Source organism: Oratosquilla oratoria, chromosome 34, assembly GCF_046742065.1.
Source record: "Oratosquilla oratoria isolate Oo_2021 chromosome 34, ASM4674206v1, whole genome shotgun sequence".
NCBI classification, from domain to species: domain Eukaryota; kingdom Metazoa; phylum Arthropoda; class Malacostraca; order Stomatopoda; family Squillidae; genus Oratosquilla; species Oratosquilla oratoria.
Window position 1 is genome coordinate 16,727,772 of NC_134810.1, and position 14,003 is coordinate 16,741,774.

Here is a 14,003-nt window from a genome sequence, read left to right on the forward strand (position 1 = left end):
AGGTCAAAGCATTACCCACAGATCGGTCATGCGAGCTCTGAGCTCTCTTTCGGGAGGGAAATAGCTGTCGATCACGAGTCCAACACGTGATCCAAATAGACCAAGGTGAATCACACACACACTTTCACACGATGTTACTTGCGATGTGACTGACGATGGCTGTGACATTCTGTAGTTTATACGATTTTCGACAGGGGGGGGGGGTTGGACACTGGATGGGGACTGCTGGACCCACAGTGTCTCTAGGGGTGGCTGTCGACGTGCGAGAGATCACCGCGCCACCGCCCTACCTTATCGCCTCCCCCATCGAAATACATAGTGCGTCCTTGCCTCACCCAGCTTCCGGCCCCATGTGTTGGCGGCGGTGTCGGTAGCGATGGTGGTAAAGGATATCTTGTATAATATTCCTACTTACGGTGAGGTGGGATCGCAGTGTGCACCCGCGAGAAAGACCGTAGTAAGGATCCTCTCCCCCCCCCCATTACCGTCTCTAAAGCCCATCAACACTTGCGCCTCCACCTGTAGGTGCAGCGCCGAAGGGCTGGCACTCTGTTCCCGAGGAGGACCAAACACAATCGCTTTATCAACTTTATTATTTTTTTCTACCAATTTTGAGAGAGCTGAACATCGGTGACCACTCACCCTCCTTTACACGTTGTATACTGTAGTCAAATATTTTTTCCCGGGGAGAGCCCCGTGGGAGGGCCTGAGGTTGCCGGCTGCCGTGGTGGAACCACGGGCTTCCAGTCAGAGAAACTCGAGGCAAAAATGGATGGAGATTGATGTTGAAGTGATGTTCAGGCGTATTGGGGTGTGTGTTGTAATGGTTTTTATATAGGATAAATTTGTTGGTAAGGTTAGTGTGGCGCACACACACTGTATGTGTTGGGGTGGGTGAGAGATTAGAAGAGGGAGAGCGAAATTGTTGTATGAAGACGTGGTTTTACCGTGCGAAGGTGGTGCTGCTGCTGTTGTGACGGTGGTAGTGGGATGGAATCATAACAGGGACATATTCGCTTCCCTGACAATAGATGAGCACTAAGGGCATGATAACGCTTATTTATCTATTTATTTGTTTGTTCGTAGAGGTGGGTCCAGGTGAGACTGAGACCTTCCGAGAAGTCTTGCATGAGACACTCTTCACCATGCCAACGCTGATGTGATGCTTTTTTCACCTTGTCTCTTGTTTTCTTTTTCCCATCGGGGAATAGAAGGCAGGATGGGAGGGGGGGGGACGCACCAGGTTGAATATTGTTCAGGAGCCATTCATGAAGTCCTTTATTGGGGTATTCACAATGGAGATGCCGCAGTTTGCATGCTGCACGGACTGGTATGTACAGGAAACTGCTGTAATTGGGTGAGGGAGGGAGGACCGCGCCACTGTCATAGTTGTCAGTTTTGAAGGTGCCATTCCCCCCACCACCCCGTCGGTGGGGATCGTGGGTGGCACGCCCGATTCCCAATTTGCGATGAGGACAGGGCGGGATGGCGTGTAGCTTTTGTGGGTAGGGGTAAGGGAACATGACTGAGGGGAAAACACAAGGTTTAAGGGATATATATATACATGTATATATATATATATATATATATATATATATATATATATATGCAGAAAAAACCACTGGGAAATAAGAAGCTTAGTCCGAGCGTTTTCGTCTATTTAAGACATTATCAAGGAATACACAGTTACAGAGACAAAGGTGGATATATATACATAAAGTAAAAGACAAGCTAGGAACATGGGAAGTACACACAAGATGCTTCACAATCAGGTAGAGCCGATGTTTACATATACGGACGTTTGGTCCATGACGTTACGTCACCCCCGCTTAGTAGCACTTGGAGAAGTTCTTACAATTTTATCAATAACAAAATCATCAAGTTTAAATAATCCTAAACTTAAATTGATATTATTGTCAAAGGTTTGTTTAATATGACTGGATTCGATGATGTCTTAAATAGACGAAAACGTTCGGACTAAGCTTCTTATTTCCCAGTGGTTTTTTCTGCATATTATTTTCACGTGTGCCTTGTGAATTACTGCAATATATATATATATATATATATATATAATATATATATATATATATAGATATAGTTAATGTTTTATCCTTGTTTAATTGCTCCCTGTGGAAGAGAACGTGATAAGGGACCATAAAATTGGTTCCGGATCACTAGACGGTTAGGGAATATGGATGCAGTGGTCCTGCAAGGAGGAGGCGGCGGCGGTGGCAGGTGGGCGGGAAGAAGAGAAGGTTAATGGAGGTGCTGCATCAATGACAGCAGGTCGTAAAAGGTTGGAGGCAAAGGTGGCGGGCGAGATAATAGCCCAGAGTGTTAGAGGGGGAAAGATGGAGATTGATGTGAGGATGAAAGGAGGGATGAACAAAGTCTTGCCGACGGGGAAGACCCTAGTTAGGGGTAATGTGATGTTGGGGTGGGGGGAGGGAAGATCTGGCTTGGGAATGGAGGTAGTTGGCGCAGGAGGTAGGGGGGGGGGAAGGATCCTGCGAGCAGCCGGCGCCAGGGGAAAGAGATTCATGCAAGAAGTTTGCCTCAATGGAAATATGTTATCCGATCAGCTGACGCCAGGAAGAGTTATACGAGAAGCTGGCTCCAGGGGAAGGGTTACGTACGAGGTTGGCTGTAAGGGGGAGGGTGGTGGTGGTGTAACAAAAAAATGCATACTTGGAGAGGAATCCCTAGAAGAAACTTGCGTTGAGGGAAAGGGGAATGTTGCAAACGGGGGGGGGGGGAATACCAAACGGTCATACTAGAAGGTGGTGACGGCGGGGTAGAACGGCCATGGGAGTCTAGCAGGTGGGAAAGGGTTAAAGTGAAAAGTTGGAAGCAGTTCGTATGGGGGCGACGTCCGCTGGGAAGCTGGTTGATGTAGGAAAATGGGCCTTGGGAGCTAACTTCTGTTGGGGGTATGTATATGTATATATATATATATGTGTGTGTGTGTGTAACAGCAGTAATATATATATTTTTTTCGTGTCAGTTGCCCCCAAACTATTTTGCTCATAAGTAGGGACGAGTAACGGGTTAAAAAGGCAAGATAAAATATGGCGTTGACTAATTGGTGCACATGATAGTGAGTGTCTCTCCCACTCTTCACCTACCTCCTTCACCTTCCTCCCTCGCTTTCTGTCTCTCCCTCACTTCCTCCCTCCATTCCTCTCTTTCAGTCTTTCTCTCCCTCCATCCCTTTCTCATTCCCTTTCCTTTCCCCCTCCCTTTCATCCTCTCTCTCTCTCTCTCTCTCTCTCTCTCTCTCTCTCTCTCTCTCTCTCTCTCTCTCTCTCTCTCTCTCTCTCTCTCTCTCTCTCTCTCTCTCTCACACACACACACACACACACACACACACACACACATTCACTCTCATTCTGTCTCTCTCTCTCACTCGTCTCCCTCCTCCCCCTCCCATCGCCCCTCCCACCCAGAATGTTTTGAAAAGAGGGATTCATGGTCCATCATCCGGCTGGGAACGAGGAATAGGAAGGCCAGCAAGAATGAGTTGTGTACTGTACTAATGAGCCGGGGACGCCGACGGTGGTGAGGGGAGCGTGGGGGTGGGGGGTGGGCGGGGGGAGGAGATTCTCTCTCCATTATTCGGGTGGAGACAAAAGAAAAGCGAGGGCGGATTCGTCCTGTCTTAAGAATCGTCAACCTTCCTGATGTCACGAGGACTTCAGCAAGAAGGTCGATGTCCGGACTTTTTTTCAGGAGAACTCCTCGAGCTTTCAGGGAGTGTGCTTGTTGGAAAAAAAAAGGAGGAGTTTCCGGCAAGTGGGTCCGAATGTCCAGTGAAGGAAAGTCGCGCTAGCAGCACGAGAGGCTAAGGGCATTTTGTAAAGACAGATGTGGATTAAGCACATTAAAAGGGATAATATTTGAAGGATAAGTTTGTGTGTCTACTTCACATTTCCACCACCTTTTTACTGTTACTAATTATTAATACATTGTTTTGGGTGCCACTAAGCTATTTTGATCGGCCAGAGAAACCCATCCTGAGCAGCGGAAGGTCGAGTTGCAGTTAAATAGCCCACCACCGTAACCATTACAATTAGTGCGACTGTGAGCACAAGGGCACTCTCGCCACAGCCGCCACATTTGTCACCACTCTCTGGCGCCAACCTTCATCAGAAGTCACAACTCTCTCGACCCACCAGCCTCTGGATCATAACCCATTTAGTGTCAACGTGTTACTTTATGCCTCTTTCGATAATACTCTTCACTTTAGCCCGCCTCTGCTTGTTTGAACATCAAAACTATTTGCTTTAAGATAAGGAAAAAATGACATTGCCTCATGAGACACCATGCACGCCTCCCCTCGCTTCCCTGTCAACACCCAGGCGCTGTCACCAGATAGTTTAGTTTCCGATGCCGGTGATCAGTCACGCAGTCACAGTCACACCTTCCCTCCTATCCGAGTCCACGGATACCCTGATCCACATGCGGATACATGGGTTTGAACCAGTGCCTTCCTCCATCACGATCGTCGCGAACATTCGAACAACCATCGCTTCCTCGGACTGTCACACGTTGTCCTGGTGAATACTTAATACCGAACTCGCGAGGAGCACCGTGAGCACCCCGGCCACCACCACATTTCCAAACCCACGGCCTTCTGTCGTCAGCCTCGCTCATCCTCGGGTGCCGCCGCTTTCACCACCTCTTCTACCACCACTACCGTATGATATAATGCCCTTGTCATCACCGATTGTGATGATATATCACCACCTGTGGTGATGCGTCTTCCGCCAGCCTGTTCAGCTTCCACCACAACCACCACCAGCAGCAGCATCATTACCAGCGCCATTCAGGAGCGTATTCTACGACTTTGTTCCGTTTCCCACCTCAGTTTCGTCCATTGCCGTGTTTGCTTGGCTTTCAATTGACTCCAAACAACTCCACTCTCTTTGCCCTTTGTTCCCCTCTTTCTCCATCCCTATCTCCCTCCTTTCTTCCCTTCCTCCCTCCTTTCTTCCCTTCCTCCCTTCCCCCTCCCTCCCTCCCCCCATGTGTGTATGTGTGTTCGTGCGTGCCTGTGTTTGTCAGTCCGTCTGCCTCATCCTTTGTTCCCCATCTTTCTCCTCGTAATCATCTCCGTCGTGGGTCGGTAGTGTGTCAACACAACTTACATGGTAAACATTTCCGACGGGTCTTAGCCTCCGCAGCTTGCCTGTCTTTGAGACCCATGCAGACTCGCACACCCAGCTCGCACGCCGCGCCGGCCACACTTCAAGAGTCCACTACTAAACAAAGACCTTTCCCCAACCTCTTCAGTGAGTCGCACAGCTACGCCACCCTCTGTCATGTCACTCCTGCAAACTTCTGTATCTCGTACCTCCCTTTTTCTGTGCTTCCGCTTCCACGCTTCCCGTCTCGCGACGTCCAGTCAGTAACAAACCTGCTTCGTCCGCTCCTGTACATATGTTTTGTACACACCTTCGCACACCAGTCGCTACCATGCTTCCAGTAACACGGGCACTATCCCCCTCCCTTTCCCTTCCCTTTCCTTCCATTCGGGAATTGAGTCTAAAAGGACCATTGCAGGACCCCAAGGGGAACGGCGCAGCCTTTGTACTCCACCACCGGGACTTTACCTTTCCTCTGCGGGTGGAAATTAAGATCTCGGGTAGGACCTGAGTCCCGTGGTGGCAAGTGCTCTTCGCCGAATAGGAATTCAATTCCCAAGTCAATTGGACGCTTACAACTCTTACACGATTGGGGGCGAGGTGGGGGTGGTCCTTGGTCCGAATGAAATCGTCTAACGGCAGCTAGGAAAAATATACAAGAATGATTGCCGACGTTTGCTGTTTCAGCAACTCTCGCCCGTGCTCAAGTAAGCCCTCTTTCAGTGATGACTCGTCTCTCAGTAACACTGACACCTCACCTTCTTCTCGCTTGTACTCTCCCTTCCTTGCGTCAGTAAAACGATGGCTGCGCAAGCTCTTTCGACTCTGACCCAACTATGACCCACCGTCCTCATTGTCAGTGAAGTACCGTCTTGAGTACCGGCGAGGAGTGTGGCCCAGGACGCCTACCTACACCATGGGCACCGCTGCTCCAGTATATAACCGTGGCCGTACAAATAGAGGAACGAGCAAGTTCAGAGGGTTTGGGTTGTGGGAGGGGGGGGGCAACCTCCAAGGCCTTCTTTGTGCGTTTTCTGATCCTATGTCACGCGCCGGCCCACTCACCCCCCCCTCTCTATCTCTCCCTCCCGCCCTCCCTTTCTCTCCCTTCCCCCCTCCCTTTCTTTCCTTCCCTTTCTTTCCTTCCCTTCCCCCCGCTTGCACAGGAAATTTGTTTATTTTACACGATGGTTTTCCGTCGGCATACCTCAGTGTGATTTTACTCGACAAAAACGCAAAAGTCCATGCAAATCGCATGTGCTCCTTGAAATGAGAATGACAAAAAAACTTGCGAGCGCATGTCTTCCCTCCGCTGTATGACGACGCTGAGTTTGGCATCCACGCTCGTTCTGGTATGCAGTAACAACGTAGTAGCAAGTTGAAACTCTTCCAACAAAAATTCACGCGCGTATATACGCGTGTACAAAATGGTCCTCTTGGGTGCGAATACTAATTCGTAAATGTATTTAAGTTAACAGACGCAGCGCTCCTTGGTGCCCACGTTCCTGTCAGACTGTCTTTGGCTTTTTAGTGCTACAGCGGCAGCCGCAGCAACAACCCCTCCCCGGACGCACGCTCCAGCTGCCAAACACTAAGATTCGACCCATTGTTTGATCTAAGGCTGGGTGGGGCTACAATTTCTTGTCTTGTACATTAAGTACAGTCAGCCCGTAGCACCATGTAGGCGGCGGCCTGCAACTTGGTCTGGTTTTCGTCTGAGCTGCTGGCGCCGTCTCGCTTTGCGGCAAAACCAATGGGGATGTGAGGTTGCTAGCCTGGGGACGGAGTTGGTCACGCAAGACTTCGTTCAGGTCAAGCAAGCCGCGCGCCCACCCCACCCCCCCCCGCGCACAAAACCCACCCTCCGGGTTGAATAAAATCAGCTGACCTTATCATGACATCAAGAAAGGGGTCATGAAGCTATTAAAGCAAAACTAGCACAAAATAGGCCTGATCACAGAAGCAAAGTGCTCCAAATACAGTTACCACACAGAAGGCATAGAACACTTGATCCTACATTGCCTCACAGTAGCCTTACCCAGACAACAGCACAATATTTCTTCCTTGTGTGACATAAGGGCCAATCCTGCAATAGGCTTTCCATAAAGTGTTTCAAAGAAGATTAATGTAGAAGTTTGAAAATTGTTTTAGTTTGTTGTATCATCATCTAGGCTAGGAATCGATGCATCTGTACAGTAAACTTTTTGTGTCAGACATGTGGTTTTCTTCATTTTGTTCCCATGATCTCATGTCATCCTTTCCCAAACCAAGAGAACTTGTCAATTTTGTCCATTCCCTTTAATGACCAGAATGCTACAATTATGGCAACAGTGTTCATATCATTGAAAGGAGTGGGCAGAAGTGATAGGAGTGCATTATGAGATCATGGAAACAAATGGATGAGATCACATATCTGGAGGATATGGAGAAACCATTTTTTTGTACACATATATAAACTGGAATAGCCTATGAGGTGATTATAATCCAAGCTAAAACTATAAATGAATATAGCTAGATATGACAGAGAAAAAACGAACCTCATAAACATAACTCATATTCTGCATAGGTAAATGCAGTTAGGTTAAAAAAAATTAACAGCAACAAATAAGCAAGCATGACCCAAAGAATTTAAGATGCTTAGAAATATTTAATGATATATTCATGTTTGAAATTCCCATTGTTGTAATGTCCCTTCCCAAAACTGTCGATCATTCCTCTGATATTGCTATTATATTTAACTAAAGCTTAAGTTTAGATGGATCACAGTTGGGGTTACAGGGCTTCATTTGTGTAGCAGATATAATTTATTGTTATGATACACAGTAAGCTACAGACCTCATACCTGTGGAAGGATAAATGTGTAGAGGAATTCTAAGTTATTTTCATAGTGAGCTGAACTATCTAGAGGTTTAAGCCTGGCATAAGGTTGAAACTGAGGTGCTTTAGGGGCTTTCATCTCTTGCAGGGCTTGCTTCAGGGCTTCTCTGTTTTTTCAATATTTCAATGATTAAATGTAAAGTTGGTCTGATATAGAATGCAGATATCATGAATGTCCCATATACCATGTATGGGGAGCGAATGAGAACTATCTGTTGCAGGGCCTCCTCGCCACCTTCTTAGGCCCAAGTTAAAGCTGACCAGCCAGTGGCAGTGGCTGCAGCCACCAGCAGGAAGTAATGCTGCTGCTGCTGTTATGTGACCCAGAGTTGAGATAGATTACAAATACCCTTGGGCTTGTTGTTGTCCCTCCACCTTCAAATTAATGTTTGTTTGTATGATTTGTTTTTGGTCATTTGGGCTGATTGGTTTATTTCATTTCAGGTTGCCATCAAGATAATTGATAAAACACAATTAAATCCAGGGTCATTGCAGAAGGTATGTGTTTTTTTTGTTTTTTTTTACATAATGTTAGTCTTCATATTTTTGCCTTAGTGTATATAGTAGTATTGCAATTCTGTAAAGTGAGTGTGATTCAGTATTTTTTTCTCTCTCATTTTACAGTTATTTAGAGAAGTGAGGATAATGAAGATCCTTGACCATCCCAACATTGTCAAACTCTTTCAGGTATTTACCCATTTGTTTGGTCTAATTGTAATATATCCATCAGGCAGTACAAATTTGTTTATGAAACTGGAGCAATTTAAATATGTAAATGTTAACAAAACTACCATTATAGTTTTGATATCCTCTGAATATCACCCTTTGCACTTATCATCCAATGTCTCCTCTTCAACCTTCTCCCTCCTTTCTCCTCTCCCCCCCTCTCTCTGTCTCTCTCTCCCTCTCTCTCTCTCTCTCTCTCTCATATATATATATATATATATATATATATATATATATATATATACTGTATAGTGATAGTAGTAGTCCTCATTTCTTCTTTTGTCTTACTTTCTTATGGATCTAAGGACTGGATAGATCCACATGAGATGGCTGGTGCCATGCACTATGGGAGATGCTGCATATAGAAATGTATATAGTTTCTTTTATTTTATTTTATTATTTCCACAATTACTATTTTTCTTTTTAATACCAGCTAATATGTAAGGTGTGGATGAACTTTATATTTTGTTTTGGAACATAAGTGATACGTATTTCAGTACGGTATTTTATTTGCTAGTTCAAGATTTCCAAAATGGAGGTCTTGCATGCTCACTGGTCCTGTTATTATAAGAATAGTATTTGGTTGTTTTAAGGTAAGATTACACAATTTTTTTATTTTCATGAGTACTCTTGGGCCTTTACAGGTGATAGAAACAGATAAAACTCTATACCTGGTTATGGAGTATGCCAGTGGTGGGGAAGTGTTCGATTACCTTGTCTTCCACGGGCGCATGAAGGAGAAAGAAGCGAGGGCAAAATTTAGGCAGGCAAGTCATGAGCTAATGCTTATTGCATTGATTGTCATTCTTTTTCCTCGTTTTCTGCATGGGTACCATATGAATGTGGTGATAATTGTTTTAAATATATGTATATATATGTTTTGTATACATATTATTGTTATTTGTGTTTTCACTTTACCAACGTATTTTTATGCATTTGCATTATTGTTTGTTCATTTTATCTTGTCATTATTTTAATAAAATAAATATAATTATTTTTGTAACCACAGATTGTATCAGCTGTCCAGTATTGCCATCAGAAGAAAATTATACATAGAGATTTGAAAGCAGAAAATTTACTTTTAGACTCTGAAATGGTCATCAAAATTGCAGACTTTGGTTTTAGCAATGAGTTCACACCAGGAAACAAATTAGATACTTTTTGTGGTAGTCCTCCTTATGCTGCTCCAGAGCTCTTCCAAGGTAAGTGATGTGGTATGAGGTTACTTGTTACAAAATAGGTAACCATTTTTGTGTGATGTTGAGAGAGACCAGTGATATGTACCTGCATGTCATCCTATTAAATGTCAGAGATGGTGAGGGTGTTGACAGGATTTGAATATAGGTAGCTAGGGGATGATTCTCTCTGATGTCTATCTTGCATGACCACCACCTGTCATTGGTCATTTGAAAAAAGTCATTAGAAATACCATATTTCTTTGTATACAAGTAGTCATAGGCCTCCATCAATAGAGATCTGGGGCAAATGATTGATTGATTGATTGATTGATTGAAAAGAGTGAGGCATGGGGCATGGGGCATGGGTGCATATGGACAGATCCTAATAGCAAAGGCAGTAAGGGGGGTGGAGTATTTCAGGGAGTTCTTGAATGTAGAGGATGGTAGGGTTTGATTGTGGCAGTGAGAGATACTGTATGAGGGAAATGACAGTGATGAGAGAAGAGCATTGAAAGAGAAGAAAGCTGGTAAGTGGAAAGGTGCCTGATTTAGATGGCTGTCATGTGGAATGTCATACAAAGGGAAGTGTAGTTATAGTGAGTTATAACTGGTGATATTGCTTAATGTGTACCAAAGAGAAGGTGGTGTACTGGTGCACTGGAGGAGTGCATGTATAGTTTCACCATTTCAAGGAAAAGGGAACAATCGATTGATCTGTTGCCCCAGGTCTCTCCTGCAGGAGACTCATGGTAAGGTGAATGGGAGGGTGTTAATTGAGGAAATTAGGAGAGGAACAGAGGGTTGGGGAAGAGCATTGTAGGTTTAGGAAAGAAAGAGGGAGTATAGATAAAATTTGTAGCAAGACATACGGTGTTTCAAAATAATTGAAACCCATTTGACAAGGCTTTATTTAATATCAAAACATGATATATTGGTAAGATTACATTTATTTGATGCTGAGATAATAAGTTGTATATTTCAAAGTGATTAGGCATAAACTTCGAAAAAAAAACAGGGCACTTAGAGAATATGCTCCAAATGTCTGCCATTGATAACATACACACTCTCCTCCTGATTGATGGTCTGAATGTTCACTATTATGGCTGCTTTCAACTCTGGGATGGTAGTATGGTTGTTCCTATAGATATTGTCTTTGAGGAAACCCCAGAGGAAGAAGTCTGGGGGGTTGAGATCTGGGGAATGTGGTGACTATTCTGTGTCAGTTTTGCAGCTGATGATGTGTTCCCCAAAGTACTCCTTCAACCAGTCCATGGTAATGTTCTCAGTATGAGGAGGAACACCATGCTGCTGAAACCAATGTTCATCTTCAGCAACATCATGTTCCTCCATCTCGCCCCAGAACAGTCACTGTCAAGACATTTCCATTCTCATTTTCAAAGATAAATGATCCAATAATTCCATGCTTGGACACTGCAACCCATGCATTGCTTTTCTTTGTATGCAAAAGTCATTCAGCAATATATTGAGGGTTGTGAGTGCCTCAGAAGACCCAGTTCTTGGAGTTGACATGGCCACACAGAAGAAAGTGAGCCTAGTGTAAAAACCACACATTGTTCAGGAAGTTTTCTCCCTCCTCAAACTTTTGAGAGAACTACCCACACATGGTGACTGTCTTATCCTTATCAGCATGGGTGAGCTGGTGTTTGATCTAAATTATATAAGGATATAGTTTCAAATCAGAGATCAAATGCATCTAACTGAAGAATGTGAAATCCAAGCTGTTGACTCCCATGACACAGAATATTGAACAATCACAACATTCTCAGGTGTGCGGACTGAAACAGGAGCTACAGTAGGTGATCTTCTAGCCTTCCTATGATCCTCTACACTTCCATAGGCTTCAAAATTTCAAACCCATTTGAAAATTTGACTCTTGGGTAATAGTTGAATAGTCTTGAATGATTTGGTCTTTTAATATGTCCTTACACAGAAAACCTTTTTGTTTTATTGTCCAGATCATTGTTATCCAATCATCTGCAAAAAGCAAAACTAGATTTAGAGTTAGTTTCAATAGGAAACTTATGAGAAGCCCAAAAATGTGTTTTAATTATTCTGAAATACCCTGTATGTAACAAGTTTTCTAGTAAAGGGTAAGGAGATCTTTGGGGGTGTTTATGAGTTTGGAGTGAATGGAGAGTGGTTGTCAATAAATGAAGAAATTACAAGGCCTAAAGGGATAGTGGGGGTCCTCCATATAATCAAACATTGAAGTTAACCAGTTCTAGCTGGTGGTCCCTGTTTTGAAGGCACTGTGTCTTGTTGCATTACTCTTTGATCCAGAGCAGTGTAGCTGGGTATAAAGATGACCTTTTATTCATGAGGTGCAGAGGTGGGAGAACTGATGAATTATTACTTGTAATGTGACAGTTAAGCTTGTCAAGTTATTCTGTAATGTTAAGTCATATTTATGCACTGCAGGCAAGAAGTATGATGGGCCTGAAGTAGATGTATGGTCATTGGGTGTGATACTGTACACATTGGTCTCGGGATCTCTCCCTTTCGACGGGTCAAATCTGAAGGAGCTACGAGAACGGGTATTGAGGGGGAAGTATCGTATTCCCTTTTATATGTCTACTGACTGTGAGAACTTGCTCAAAAAGTTTTTAGTTCTCAATCCTGCCAGGAGGGCATCTCTAGAGGTGAGATCTGAGTTCAGAACTTGGTTTTTGTCTTGAATTTTTATTGGCATAAATTGATATCCCATTAATCTGTAAATGTGCTATAAATTTTTACAATATTTTCAGACAATAATGAAGGATAGATGGATGAATATTGGGTATGAAGAAGATGAGCTCAAGCCATATGCAGAACCGGAACTAGATTTGTCAGATTGCAAGCGGATAGAAATTCTGCTGGAAATGAAGTATACTCGATCAGAAATAGAAGAAAGTCTAAAAGCTCAGAAATATGATGATATATATGCCACCTACCTCCTGTTAGGAAGGAGATCTTCAGATGTAAGTTGGCTGAATTTTGTTGAAGATTATACAGGTTAGCTTTAGTGATAATGATTTTAGATAAAAATCAGTGACCTGTGATAAAAATACTTTCTATTTTTAAATGATTGTTAGAAGTTACTTGGTCAGGGGAAACATGATGGATTCCATCAGTGAAGAGTGCTTCTCTAACTTGTAAGTGATGCTCTTTAGATTATTTTGTTGTTTACTTTCCCTTTTATTATTTTTTTTTTTGTTATGCTTTCCATTCTTAGCTACTCCTAATTCTAGTCTTGATTTACAGTGGTTTTCTACAACTGATTTACAAACTGTATTACTTCCTTGACAGCTGGAGAGTGATGGTTCCCGATCTGGAAGTTCACTGTCCCTACGCACAATGACTCCGCGAGGCCAGGAGTCGAGTGCAGGTCAGTCCCCTTCTCATGCCCACCGTGGAGTTCACCGGTCTGTTTCAGCCACCAACTCGAAGCCTTCGCGTAGAGCATCGTCTGGTGGGGAAACGCTGCGTGAGTTTTCCGGGCATCATGGCTCACTGCTTGCTTGGTTACACATAAATGTAGCTCTAACCCTCTGTTGTAGAATCATCCATGTACCCTTGGTGCTTGATAGACCCTCCTATGCTATTTTAAGGGTGTGACTTTCTTCGTAGATACCACATGCCTAGTAGTCATGCTTTGCATAGATTTTTATTTTATTTTCCCCATTAGTTTTGTGCTTTTCATTTGTACTGAATGATAATTTCATTTATACATTTTTATTCAAATTAGTTTTGATGTAAAATAAAAGTTAATGCATGATCAAAAATTTTCATTGTAATAGGTCTTCTCATGTTACTACAGTAGTTCTGTACAGTACAATTAACCTAATTATACTAATTAAGTTTAGTTTATCTAATCAATGCTGTAGTTTAAATGTAACCTCCAGAGGCAAGATAATCTTGCAAACCACAATTGCCTTTAGAAGACACCTAGTTGTCGGGTAAATGTTGAAAGTCTCAGATGGGCCAACCTTTCAATAAGAAGTTTAATTTGAGTCCCCTTAAATGTTAGGTAATGCTTTGATGGATGTTTAAAGCCCCCAATAAGCAAGGTGGGTTCCCC

General features: G+C 43.6%; 1 protein-coding gene across 41 annotated transcripts in view; it reads left to right on the forward strand.

The window, feature by feature from the left end:
- Positions 1-14,003, forward strand: part of LOC143018069 (MAP/microtubule affinity-regulating kinase 3-like) — a 500,962-nt gene that overhangs the window by 413,486 nt on the left and 73,473 nt on the right. For 38 of the 41 annotated variants that reach the window (XR_012965728.1, XM_076173146.1, XM_076173149.1 and 35 more), the window contains 7 exons: positions 8,466-8,519; positions 8,646-8,708; positions 9,392-9,514; positions 9,757-9,949; positions 12,365-12,585; positions 12,691-12,903; positions 13,232-13,409. Coding sequence is in view for 40 of the 41 variants with exons in the window: in XM_076173146.1 (XP_076029261.1) it covers positions 8,466-8,519; positions 8,646-8,708; positions 9,392-9,514; positions 9,757-9,949; positions 12,365-12,585; positions 12,691-12,903; positions 13,232-13,409 (1,045 nt within the window). In the remaining variant the exon portion in view is untranslated. The remainder of the gene's footprint in view (positions 1-8,465; positions 8,520-8,645; positions 8,709-9,391; positions 9,515-9,756; positions 9,950-12,364; positions 12,586-12,690; positions 12,904-13,231; positions 13,410-14,003) is intronic. The other 3 variants (XM_076173130.1, XM_076173133.1, XM_076173144.1) reach the window with 2 other exon arrangements.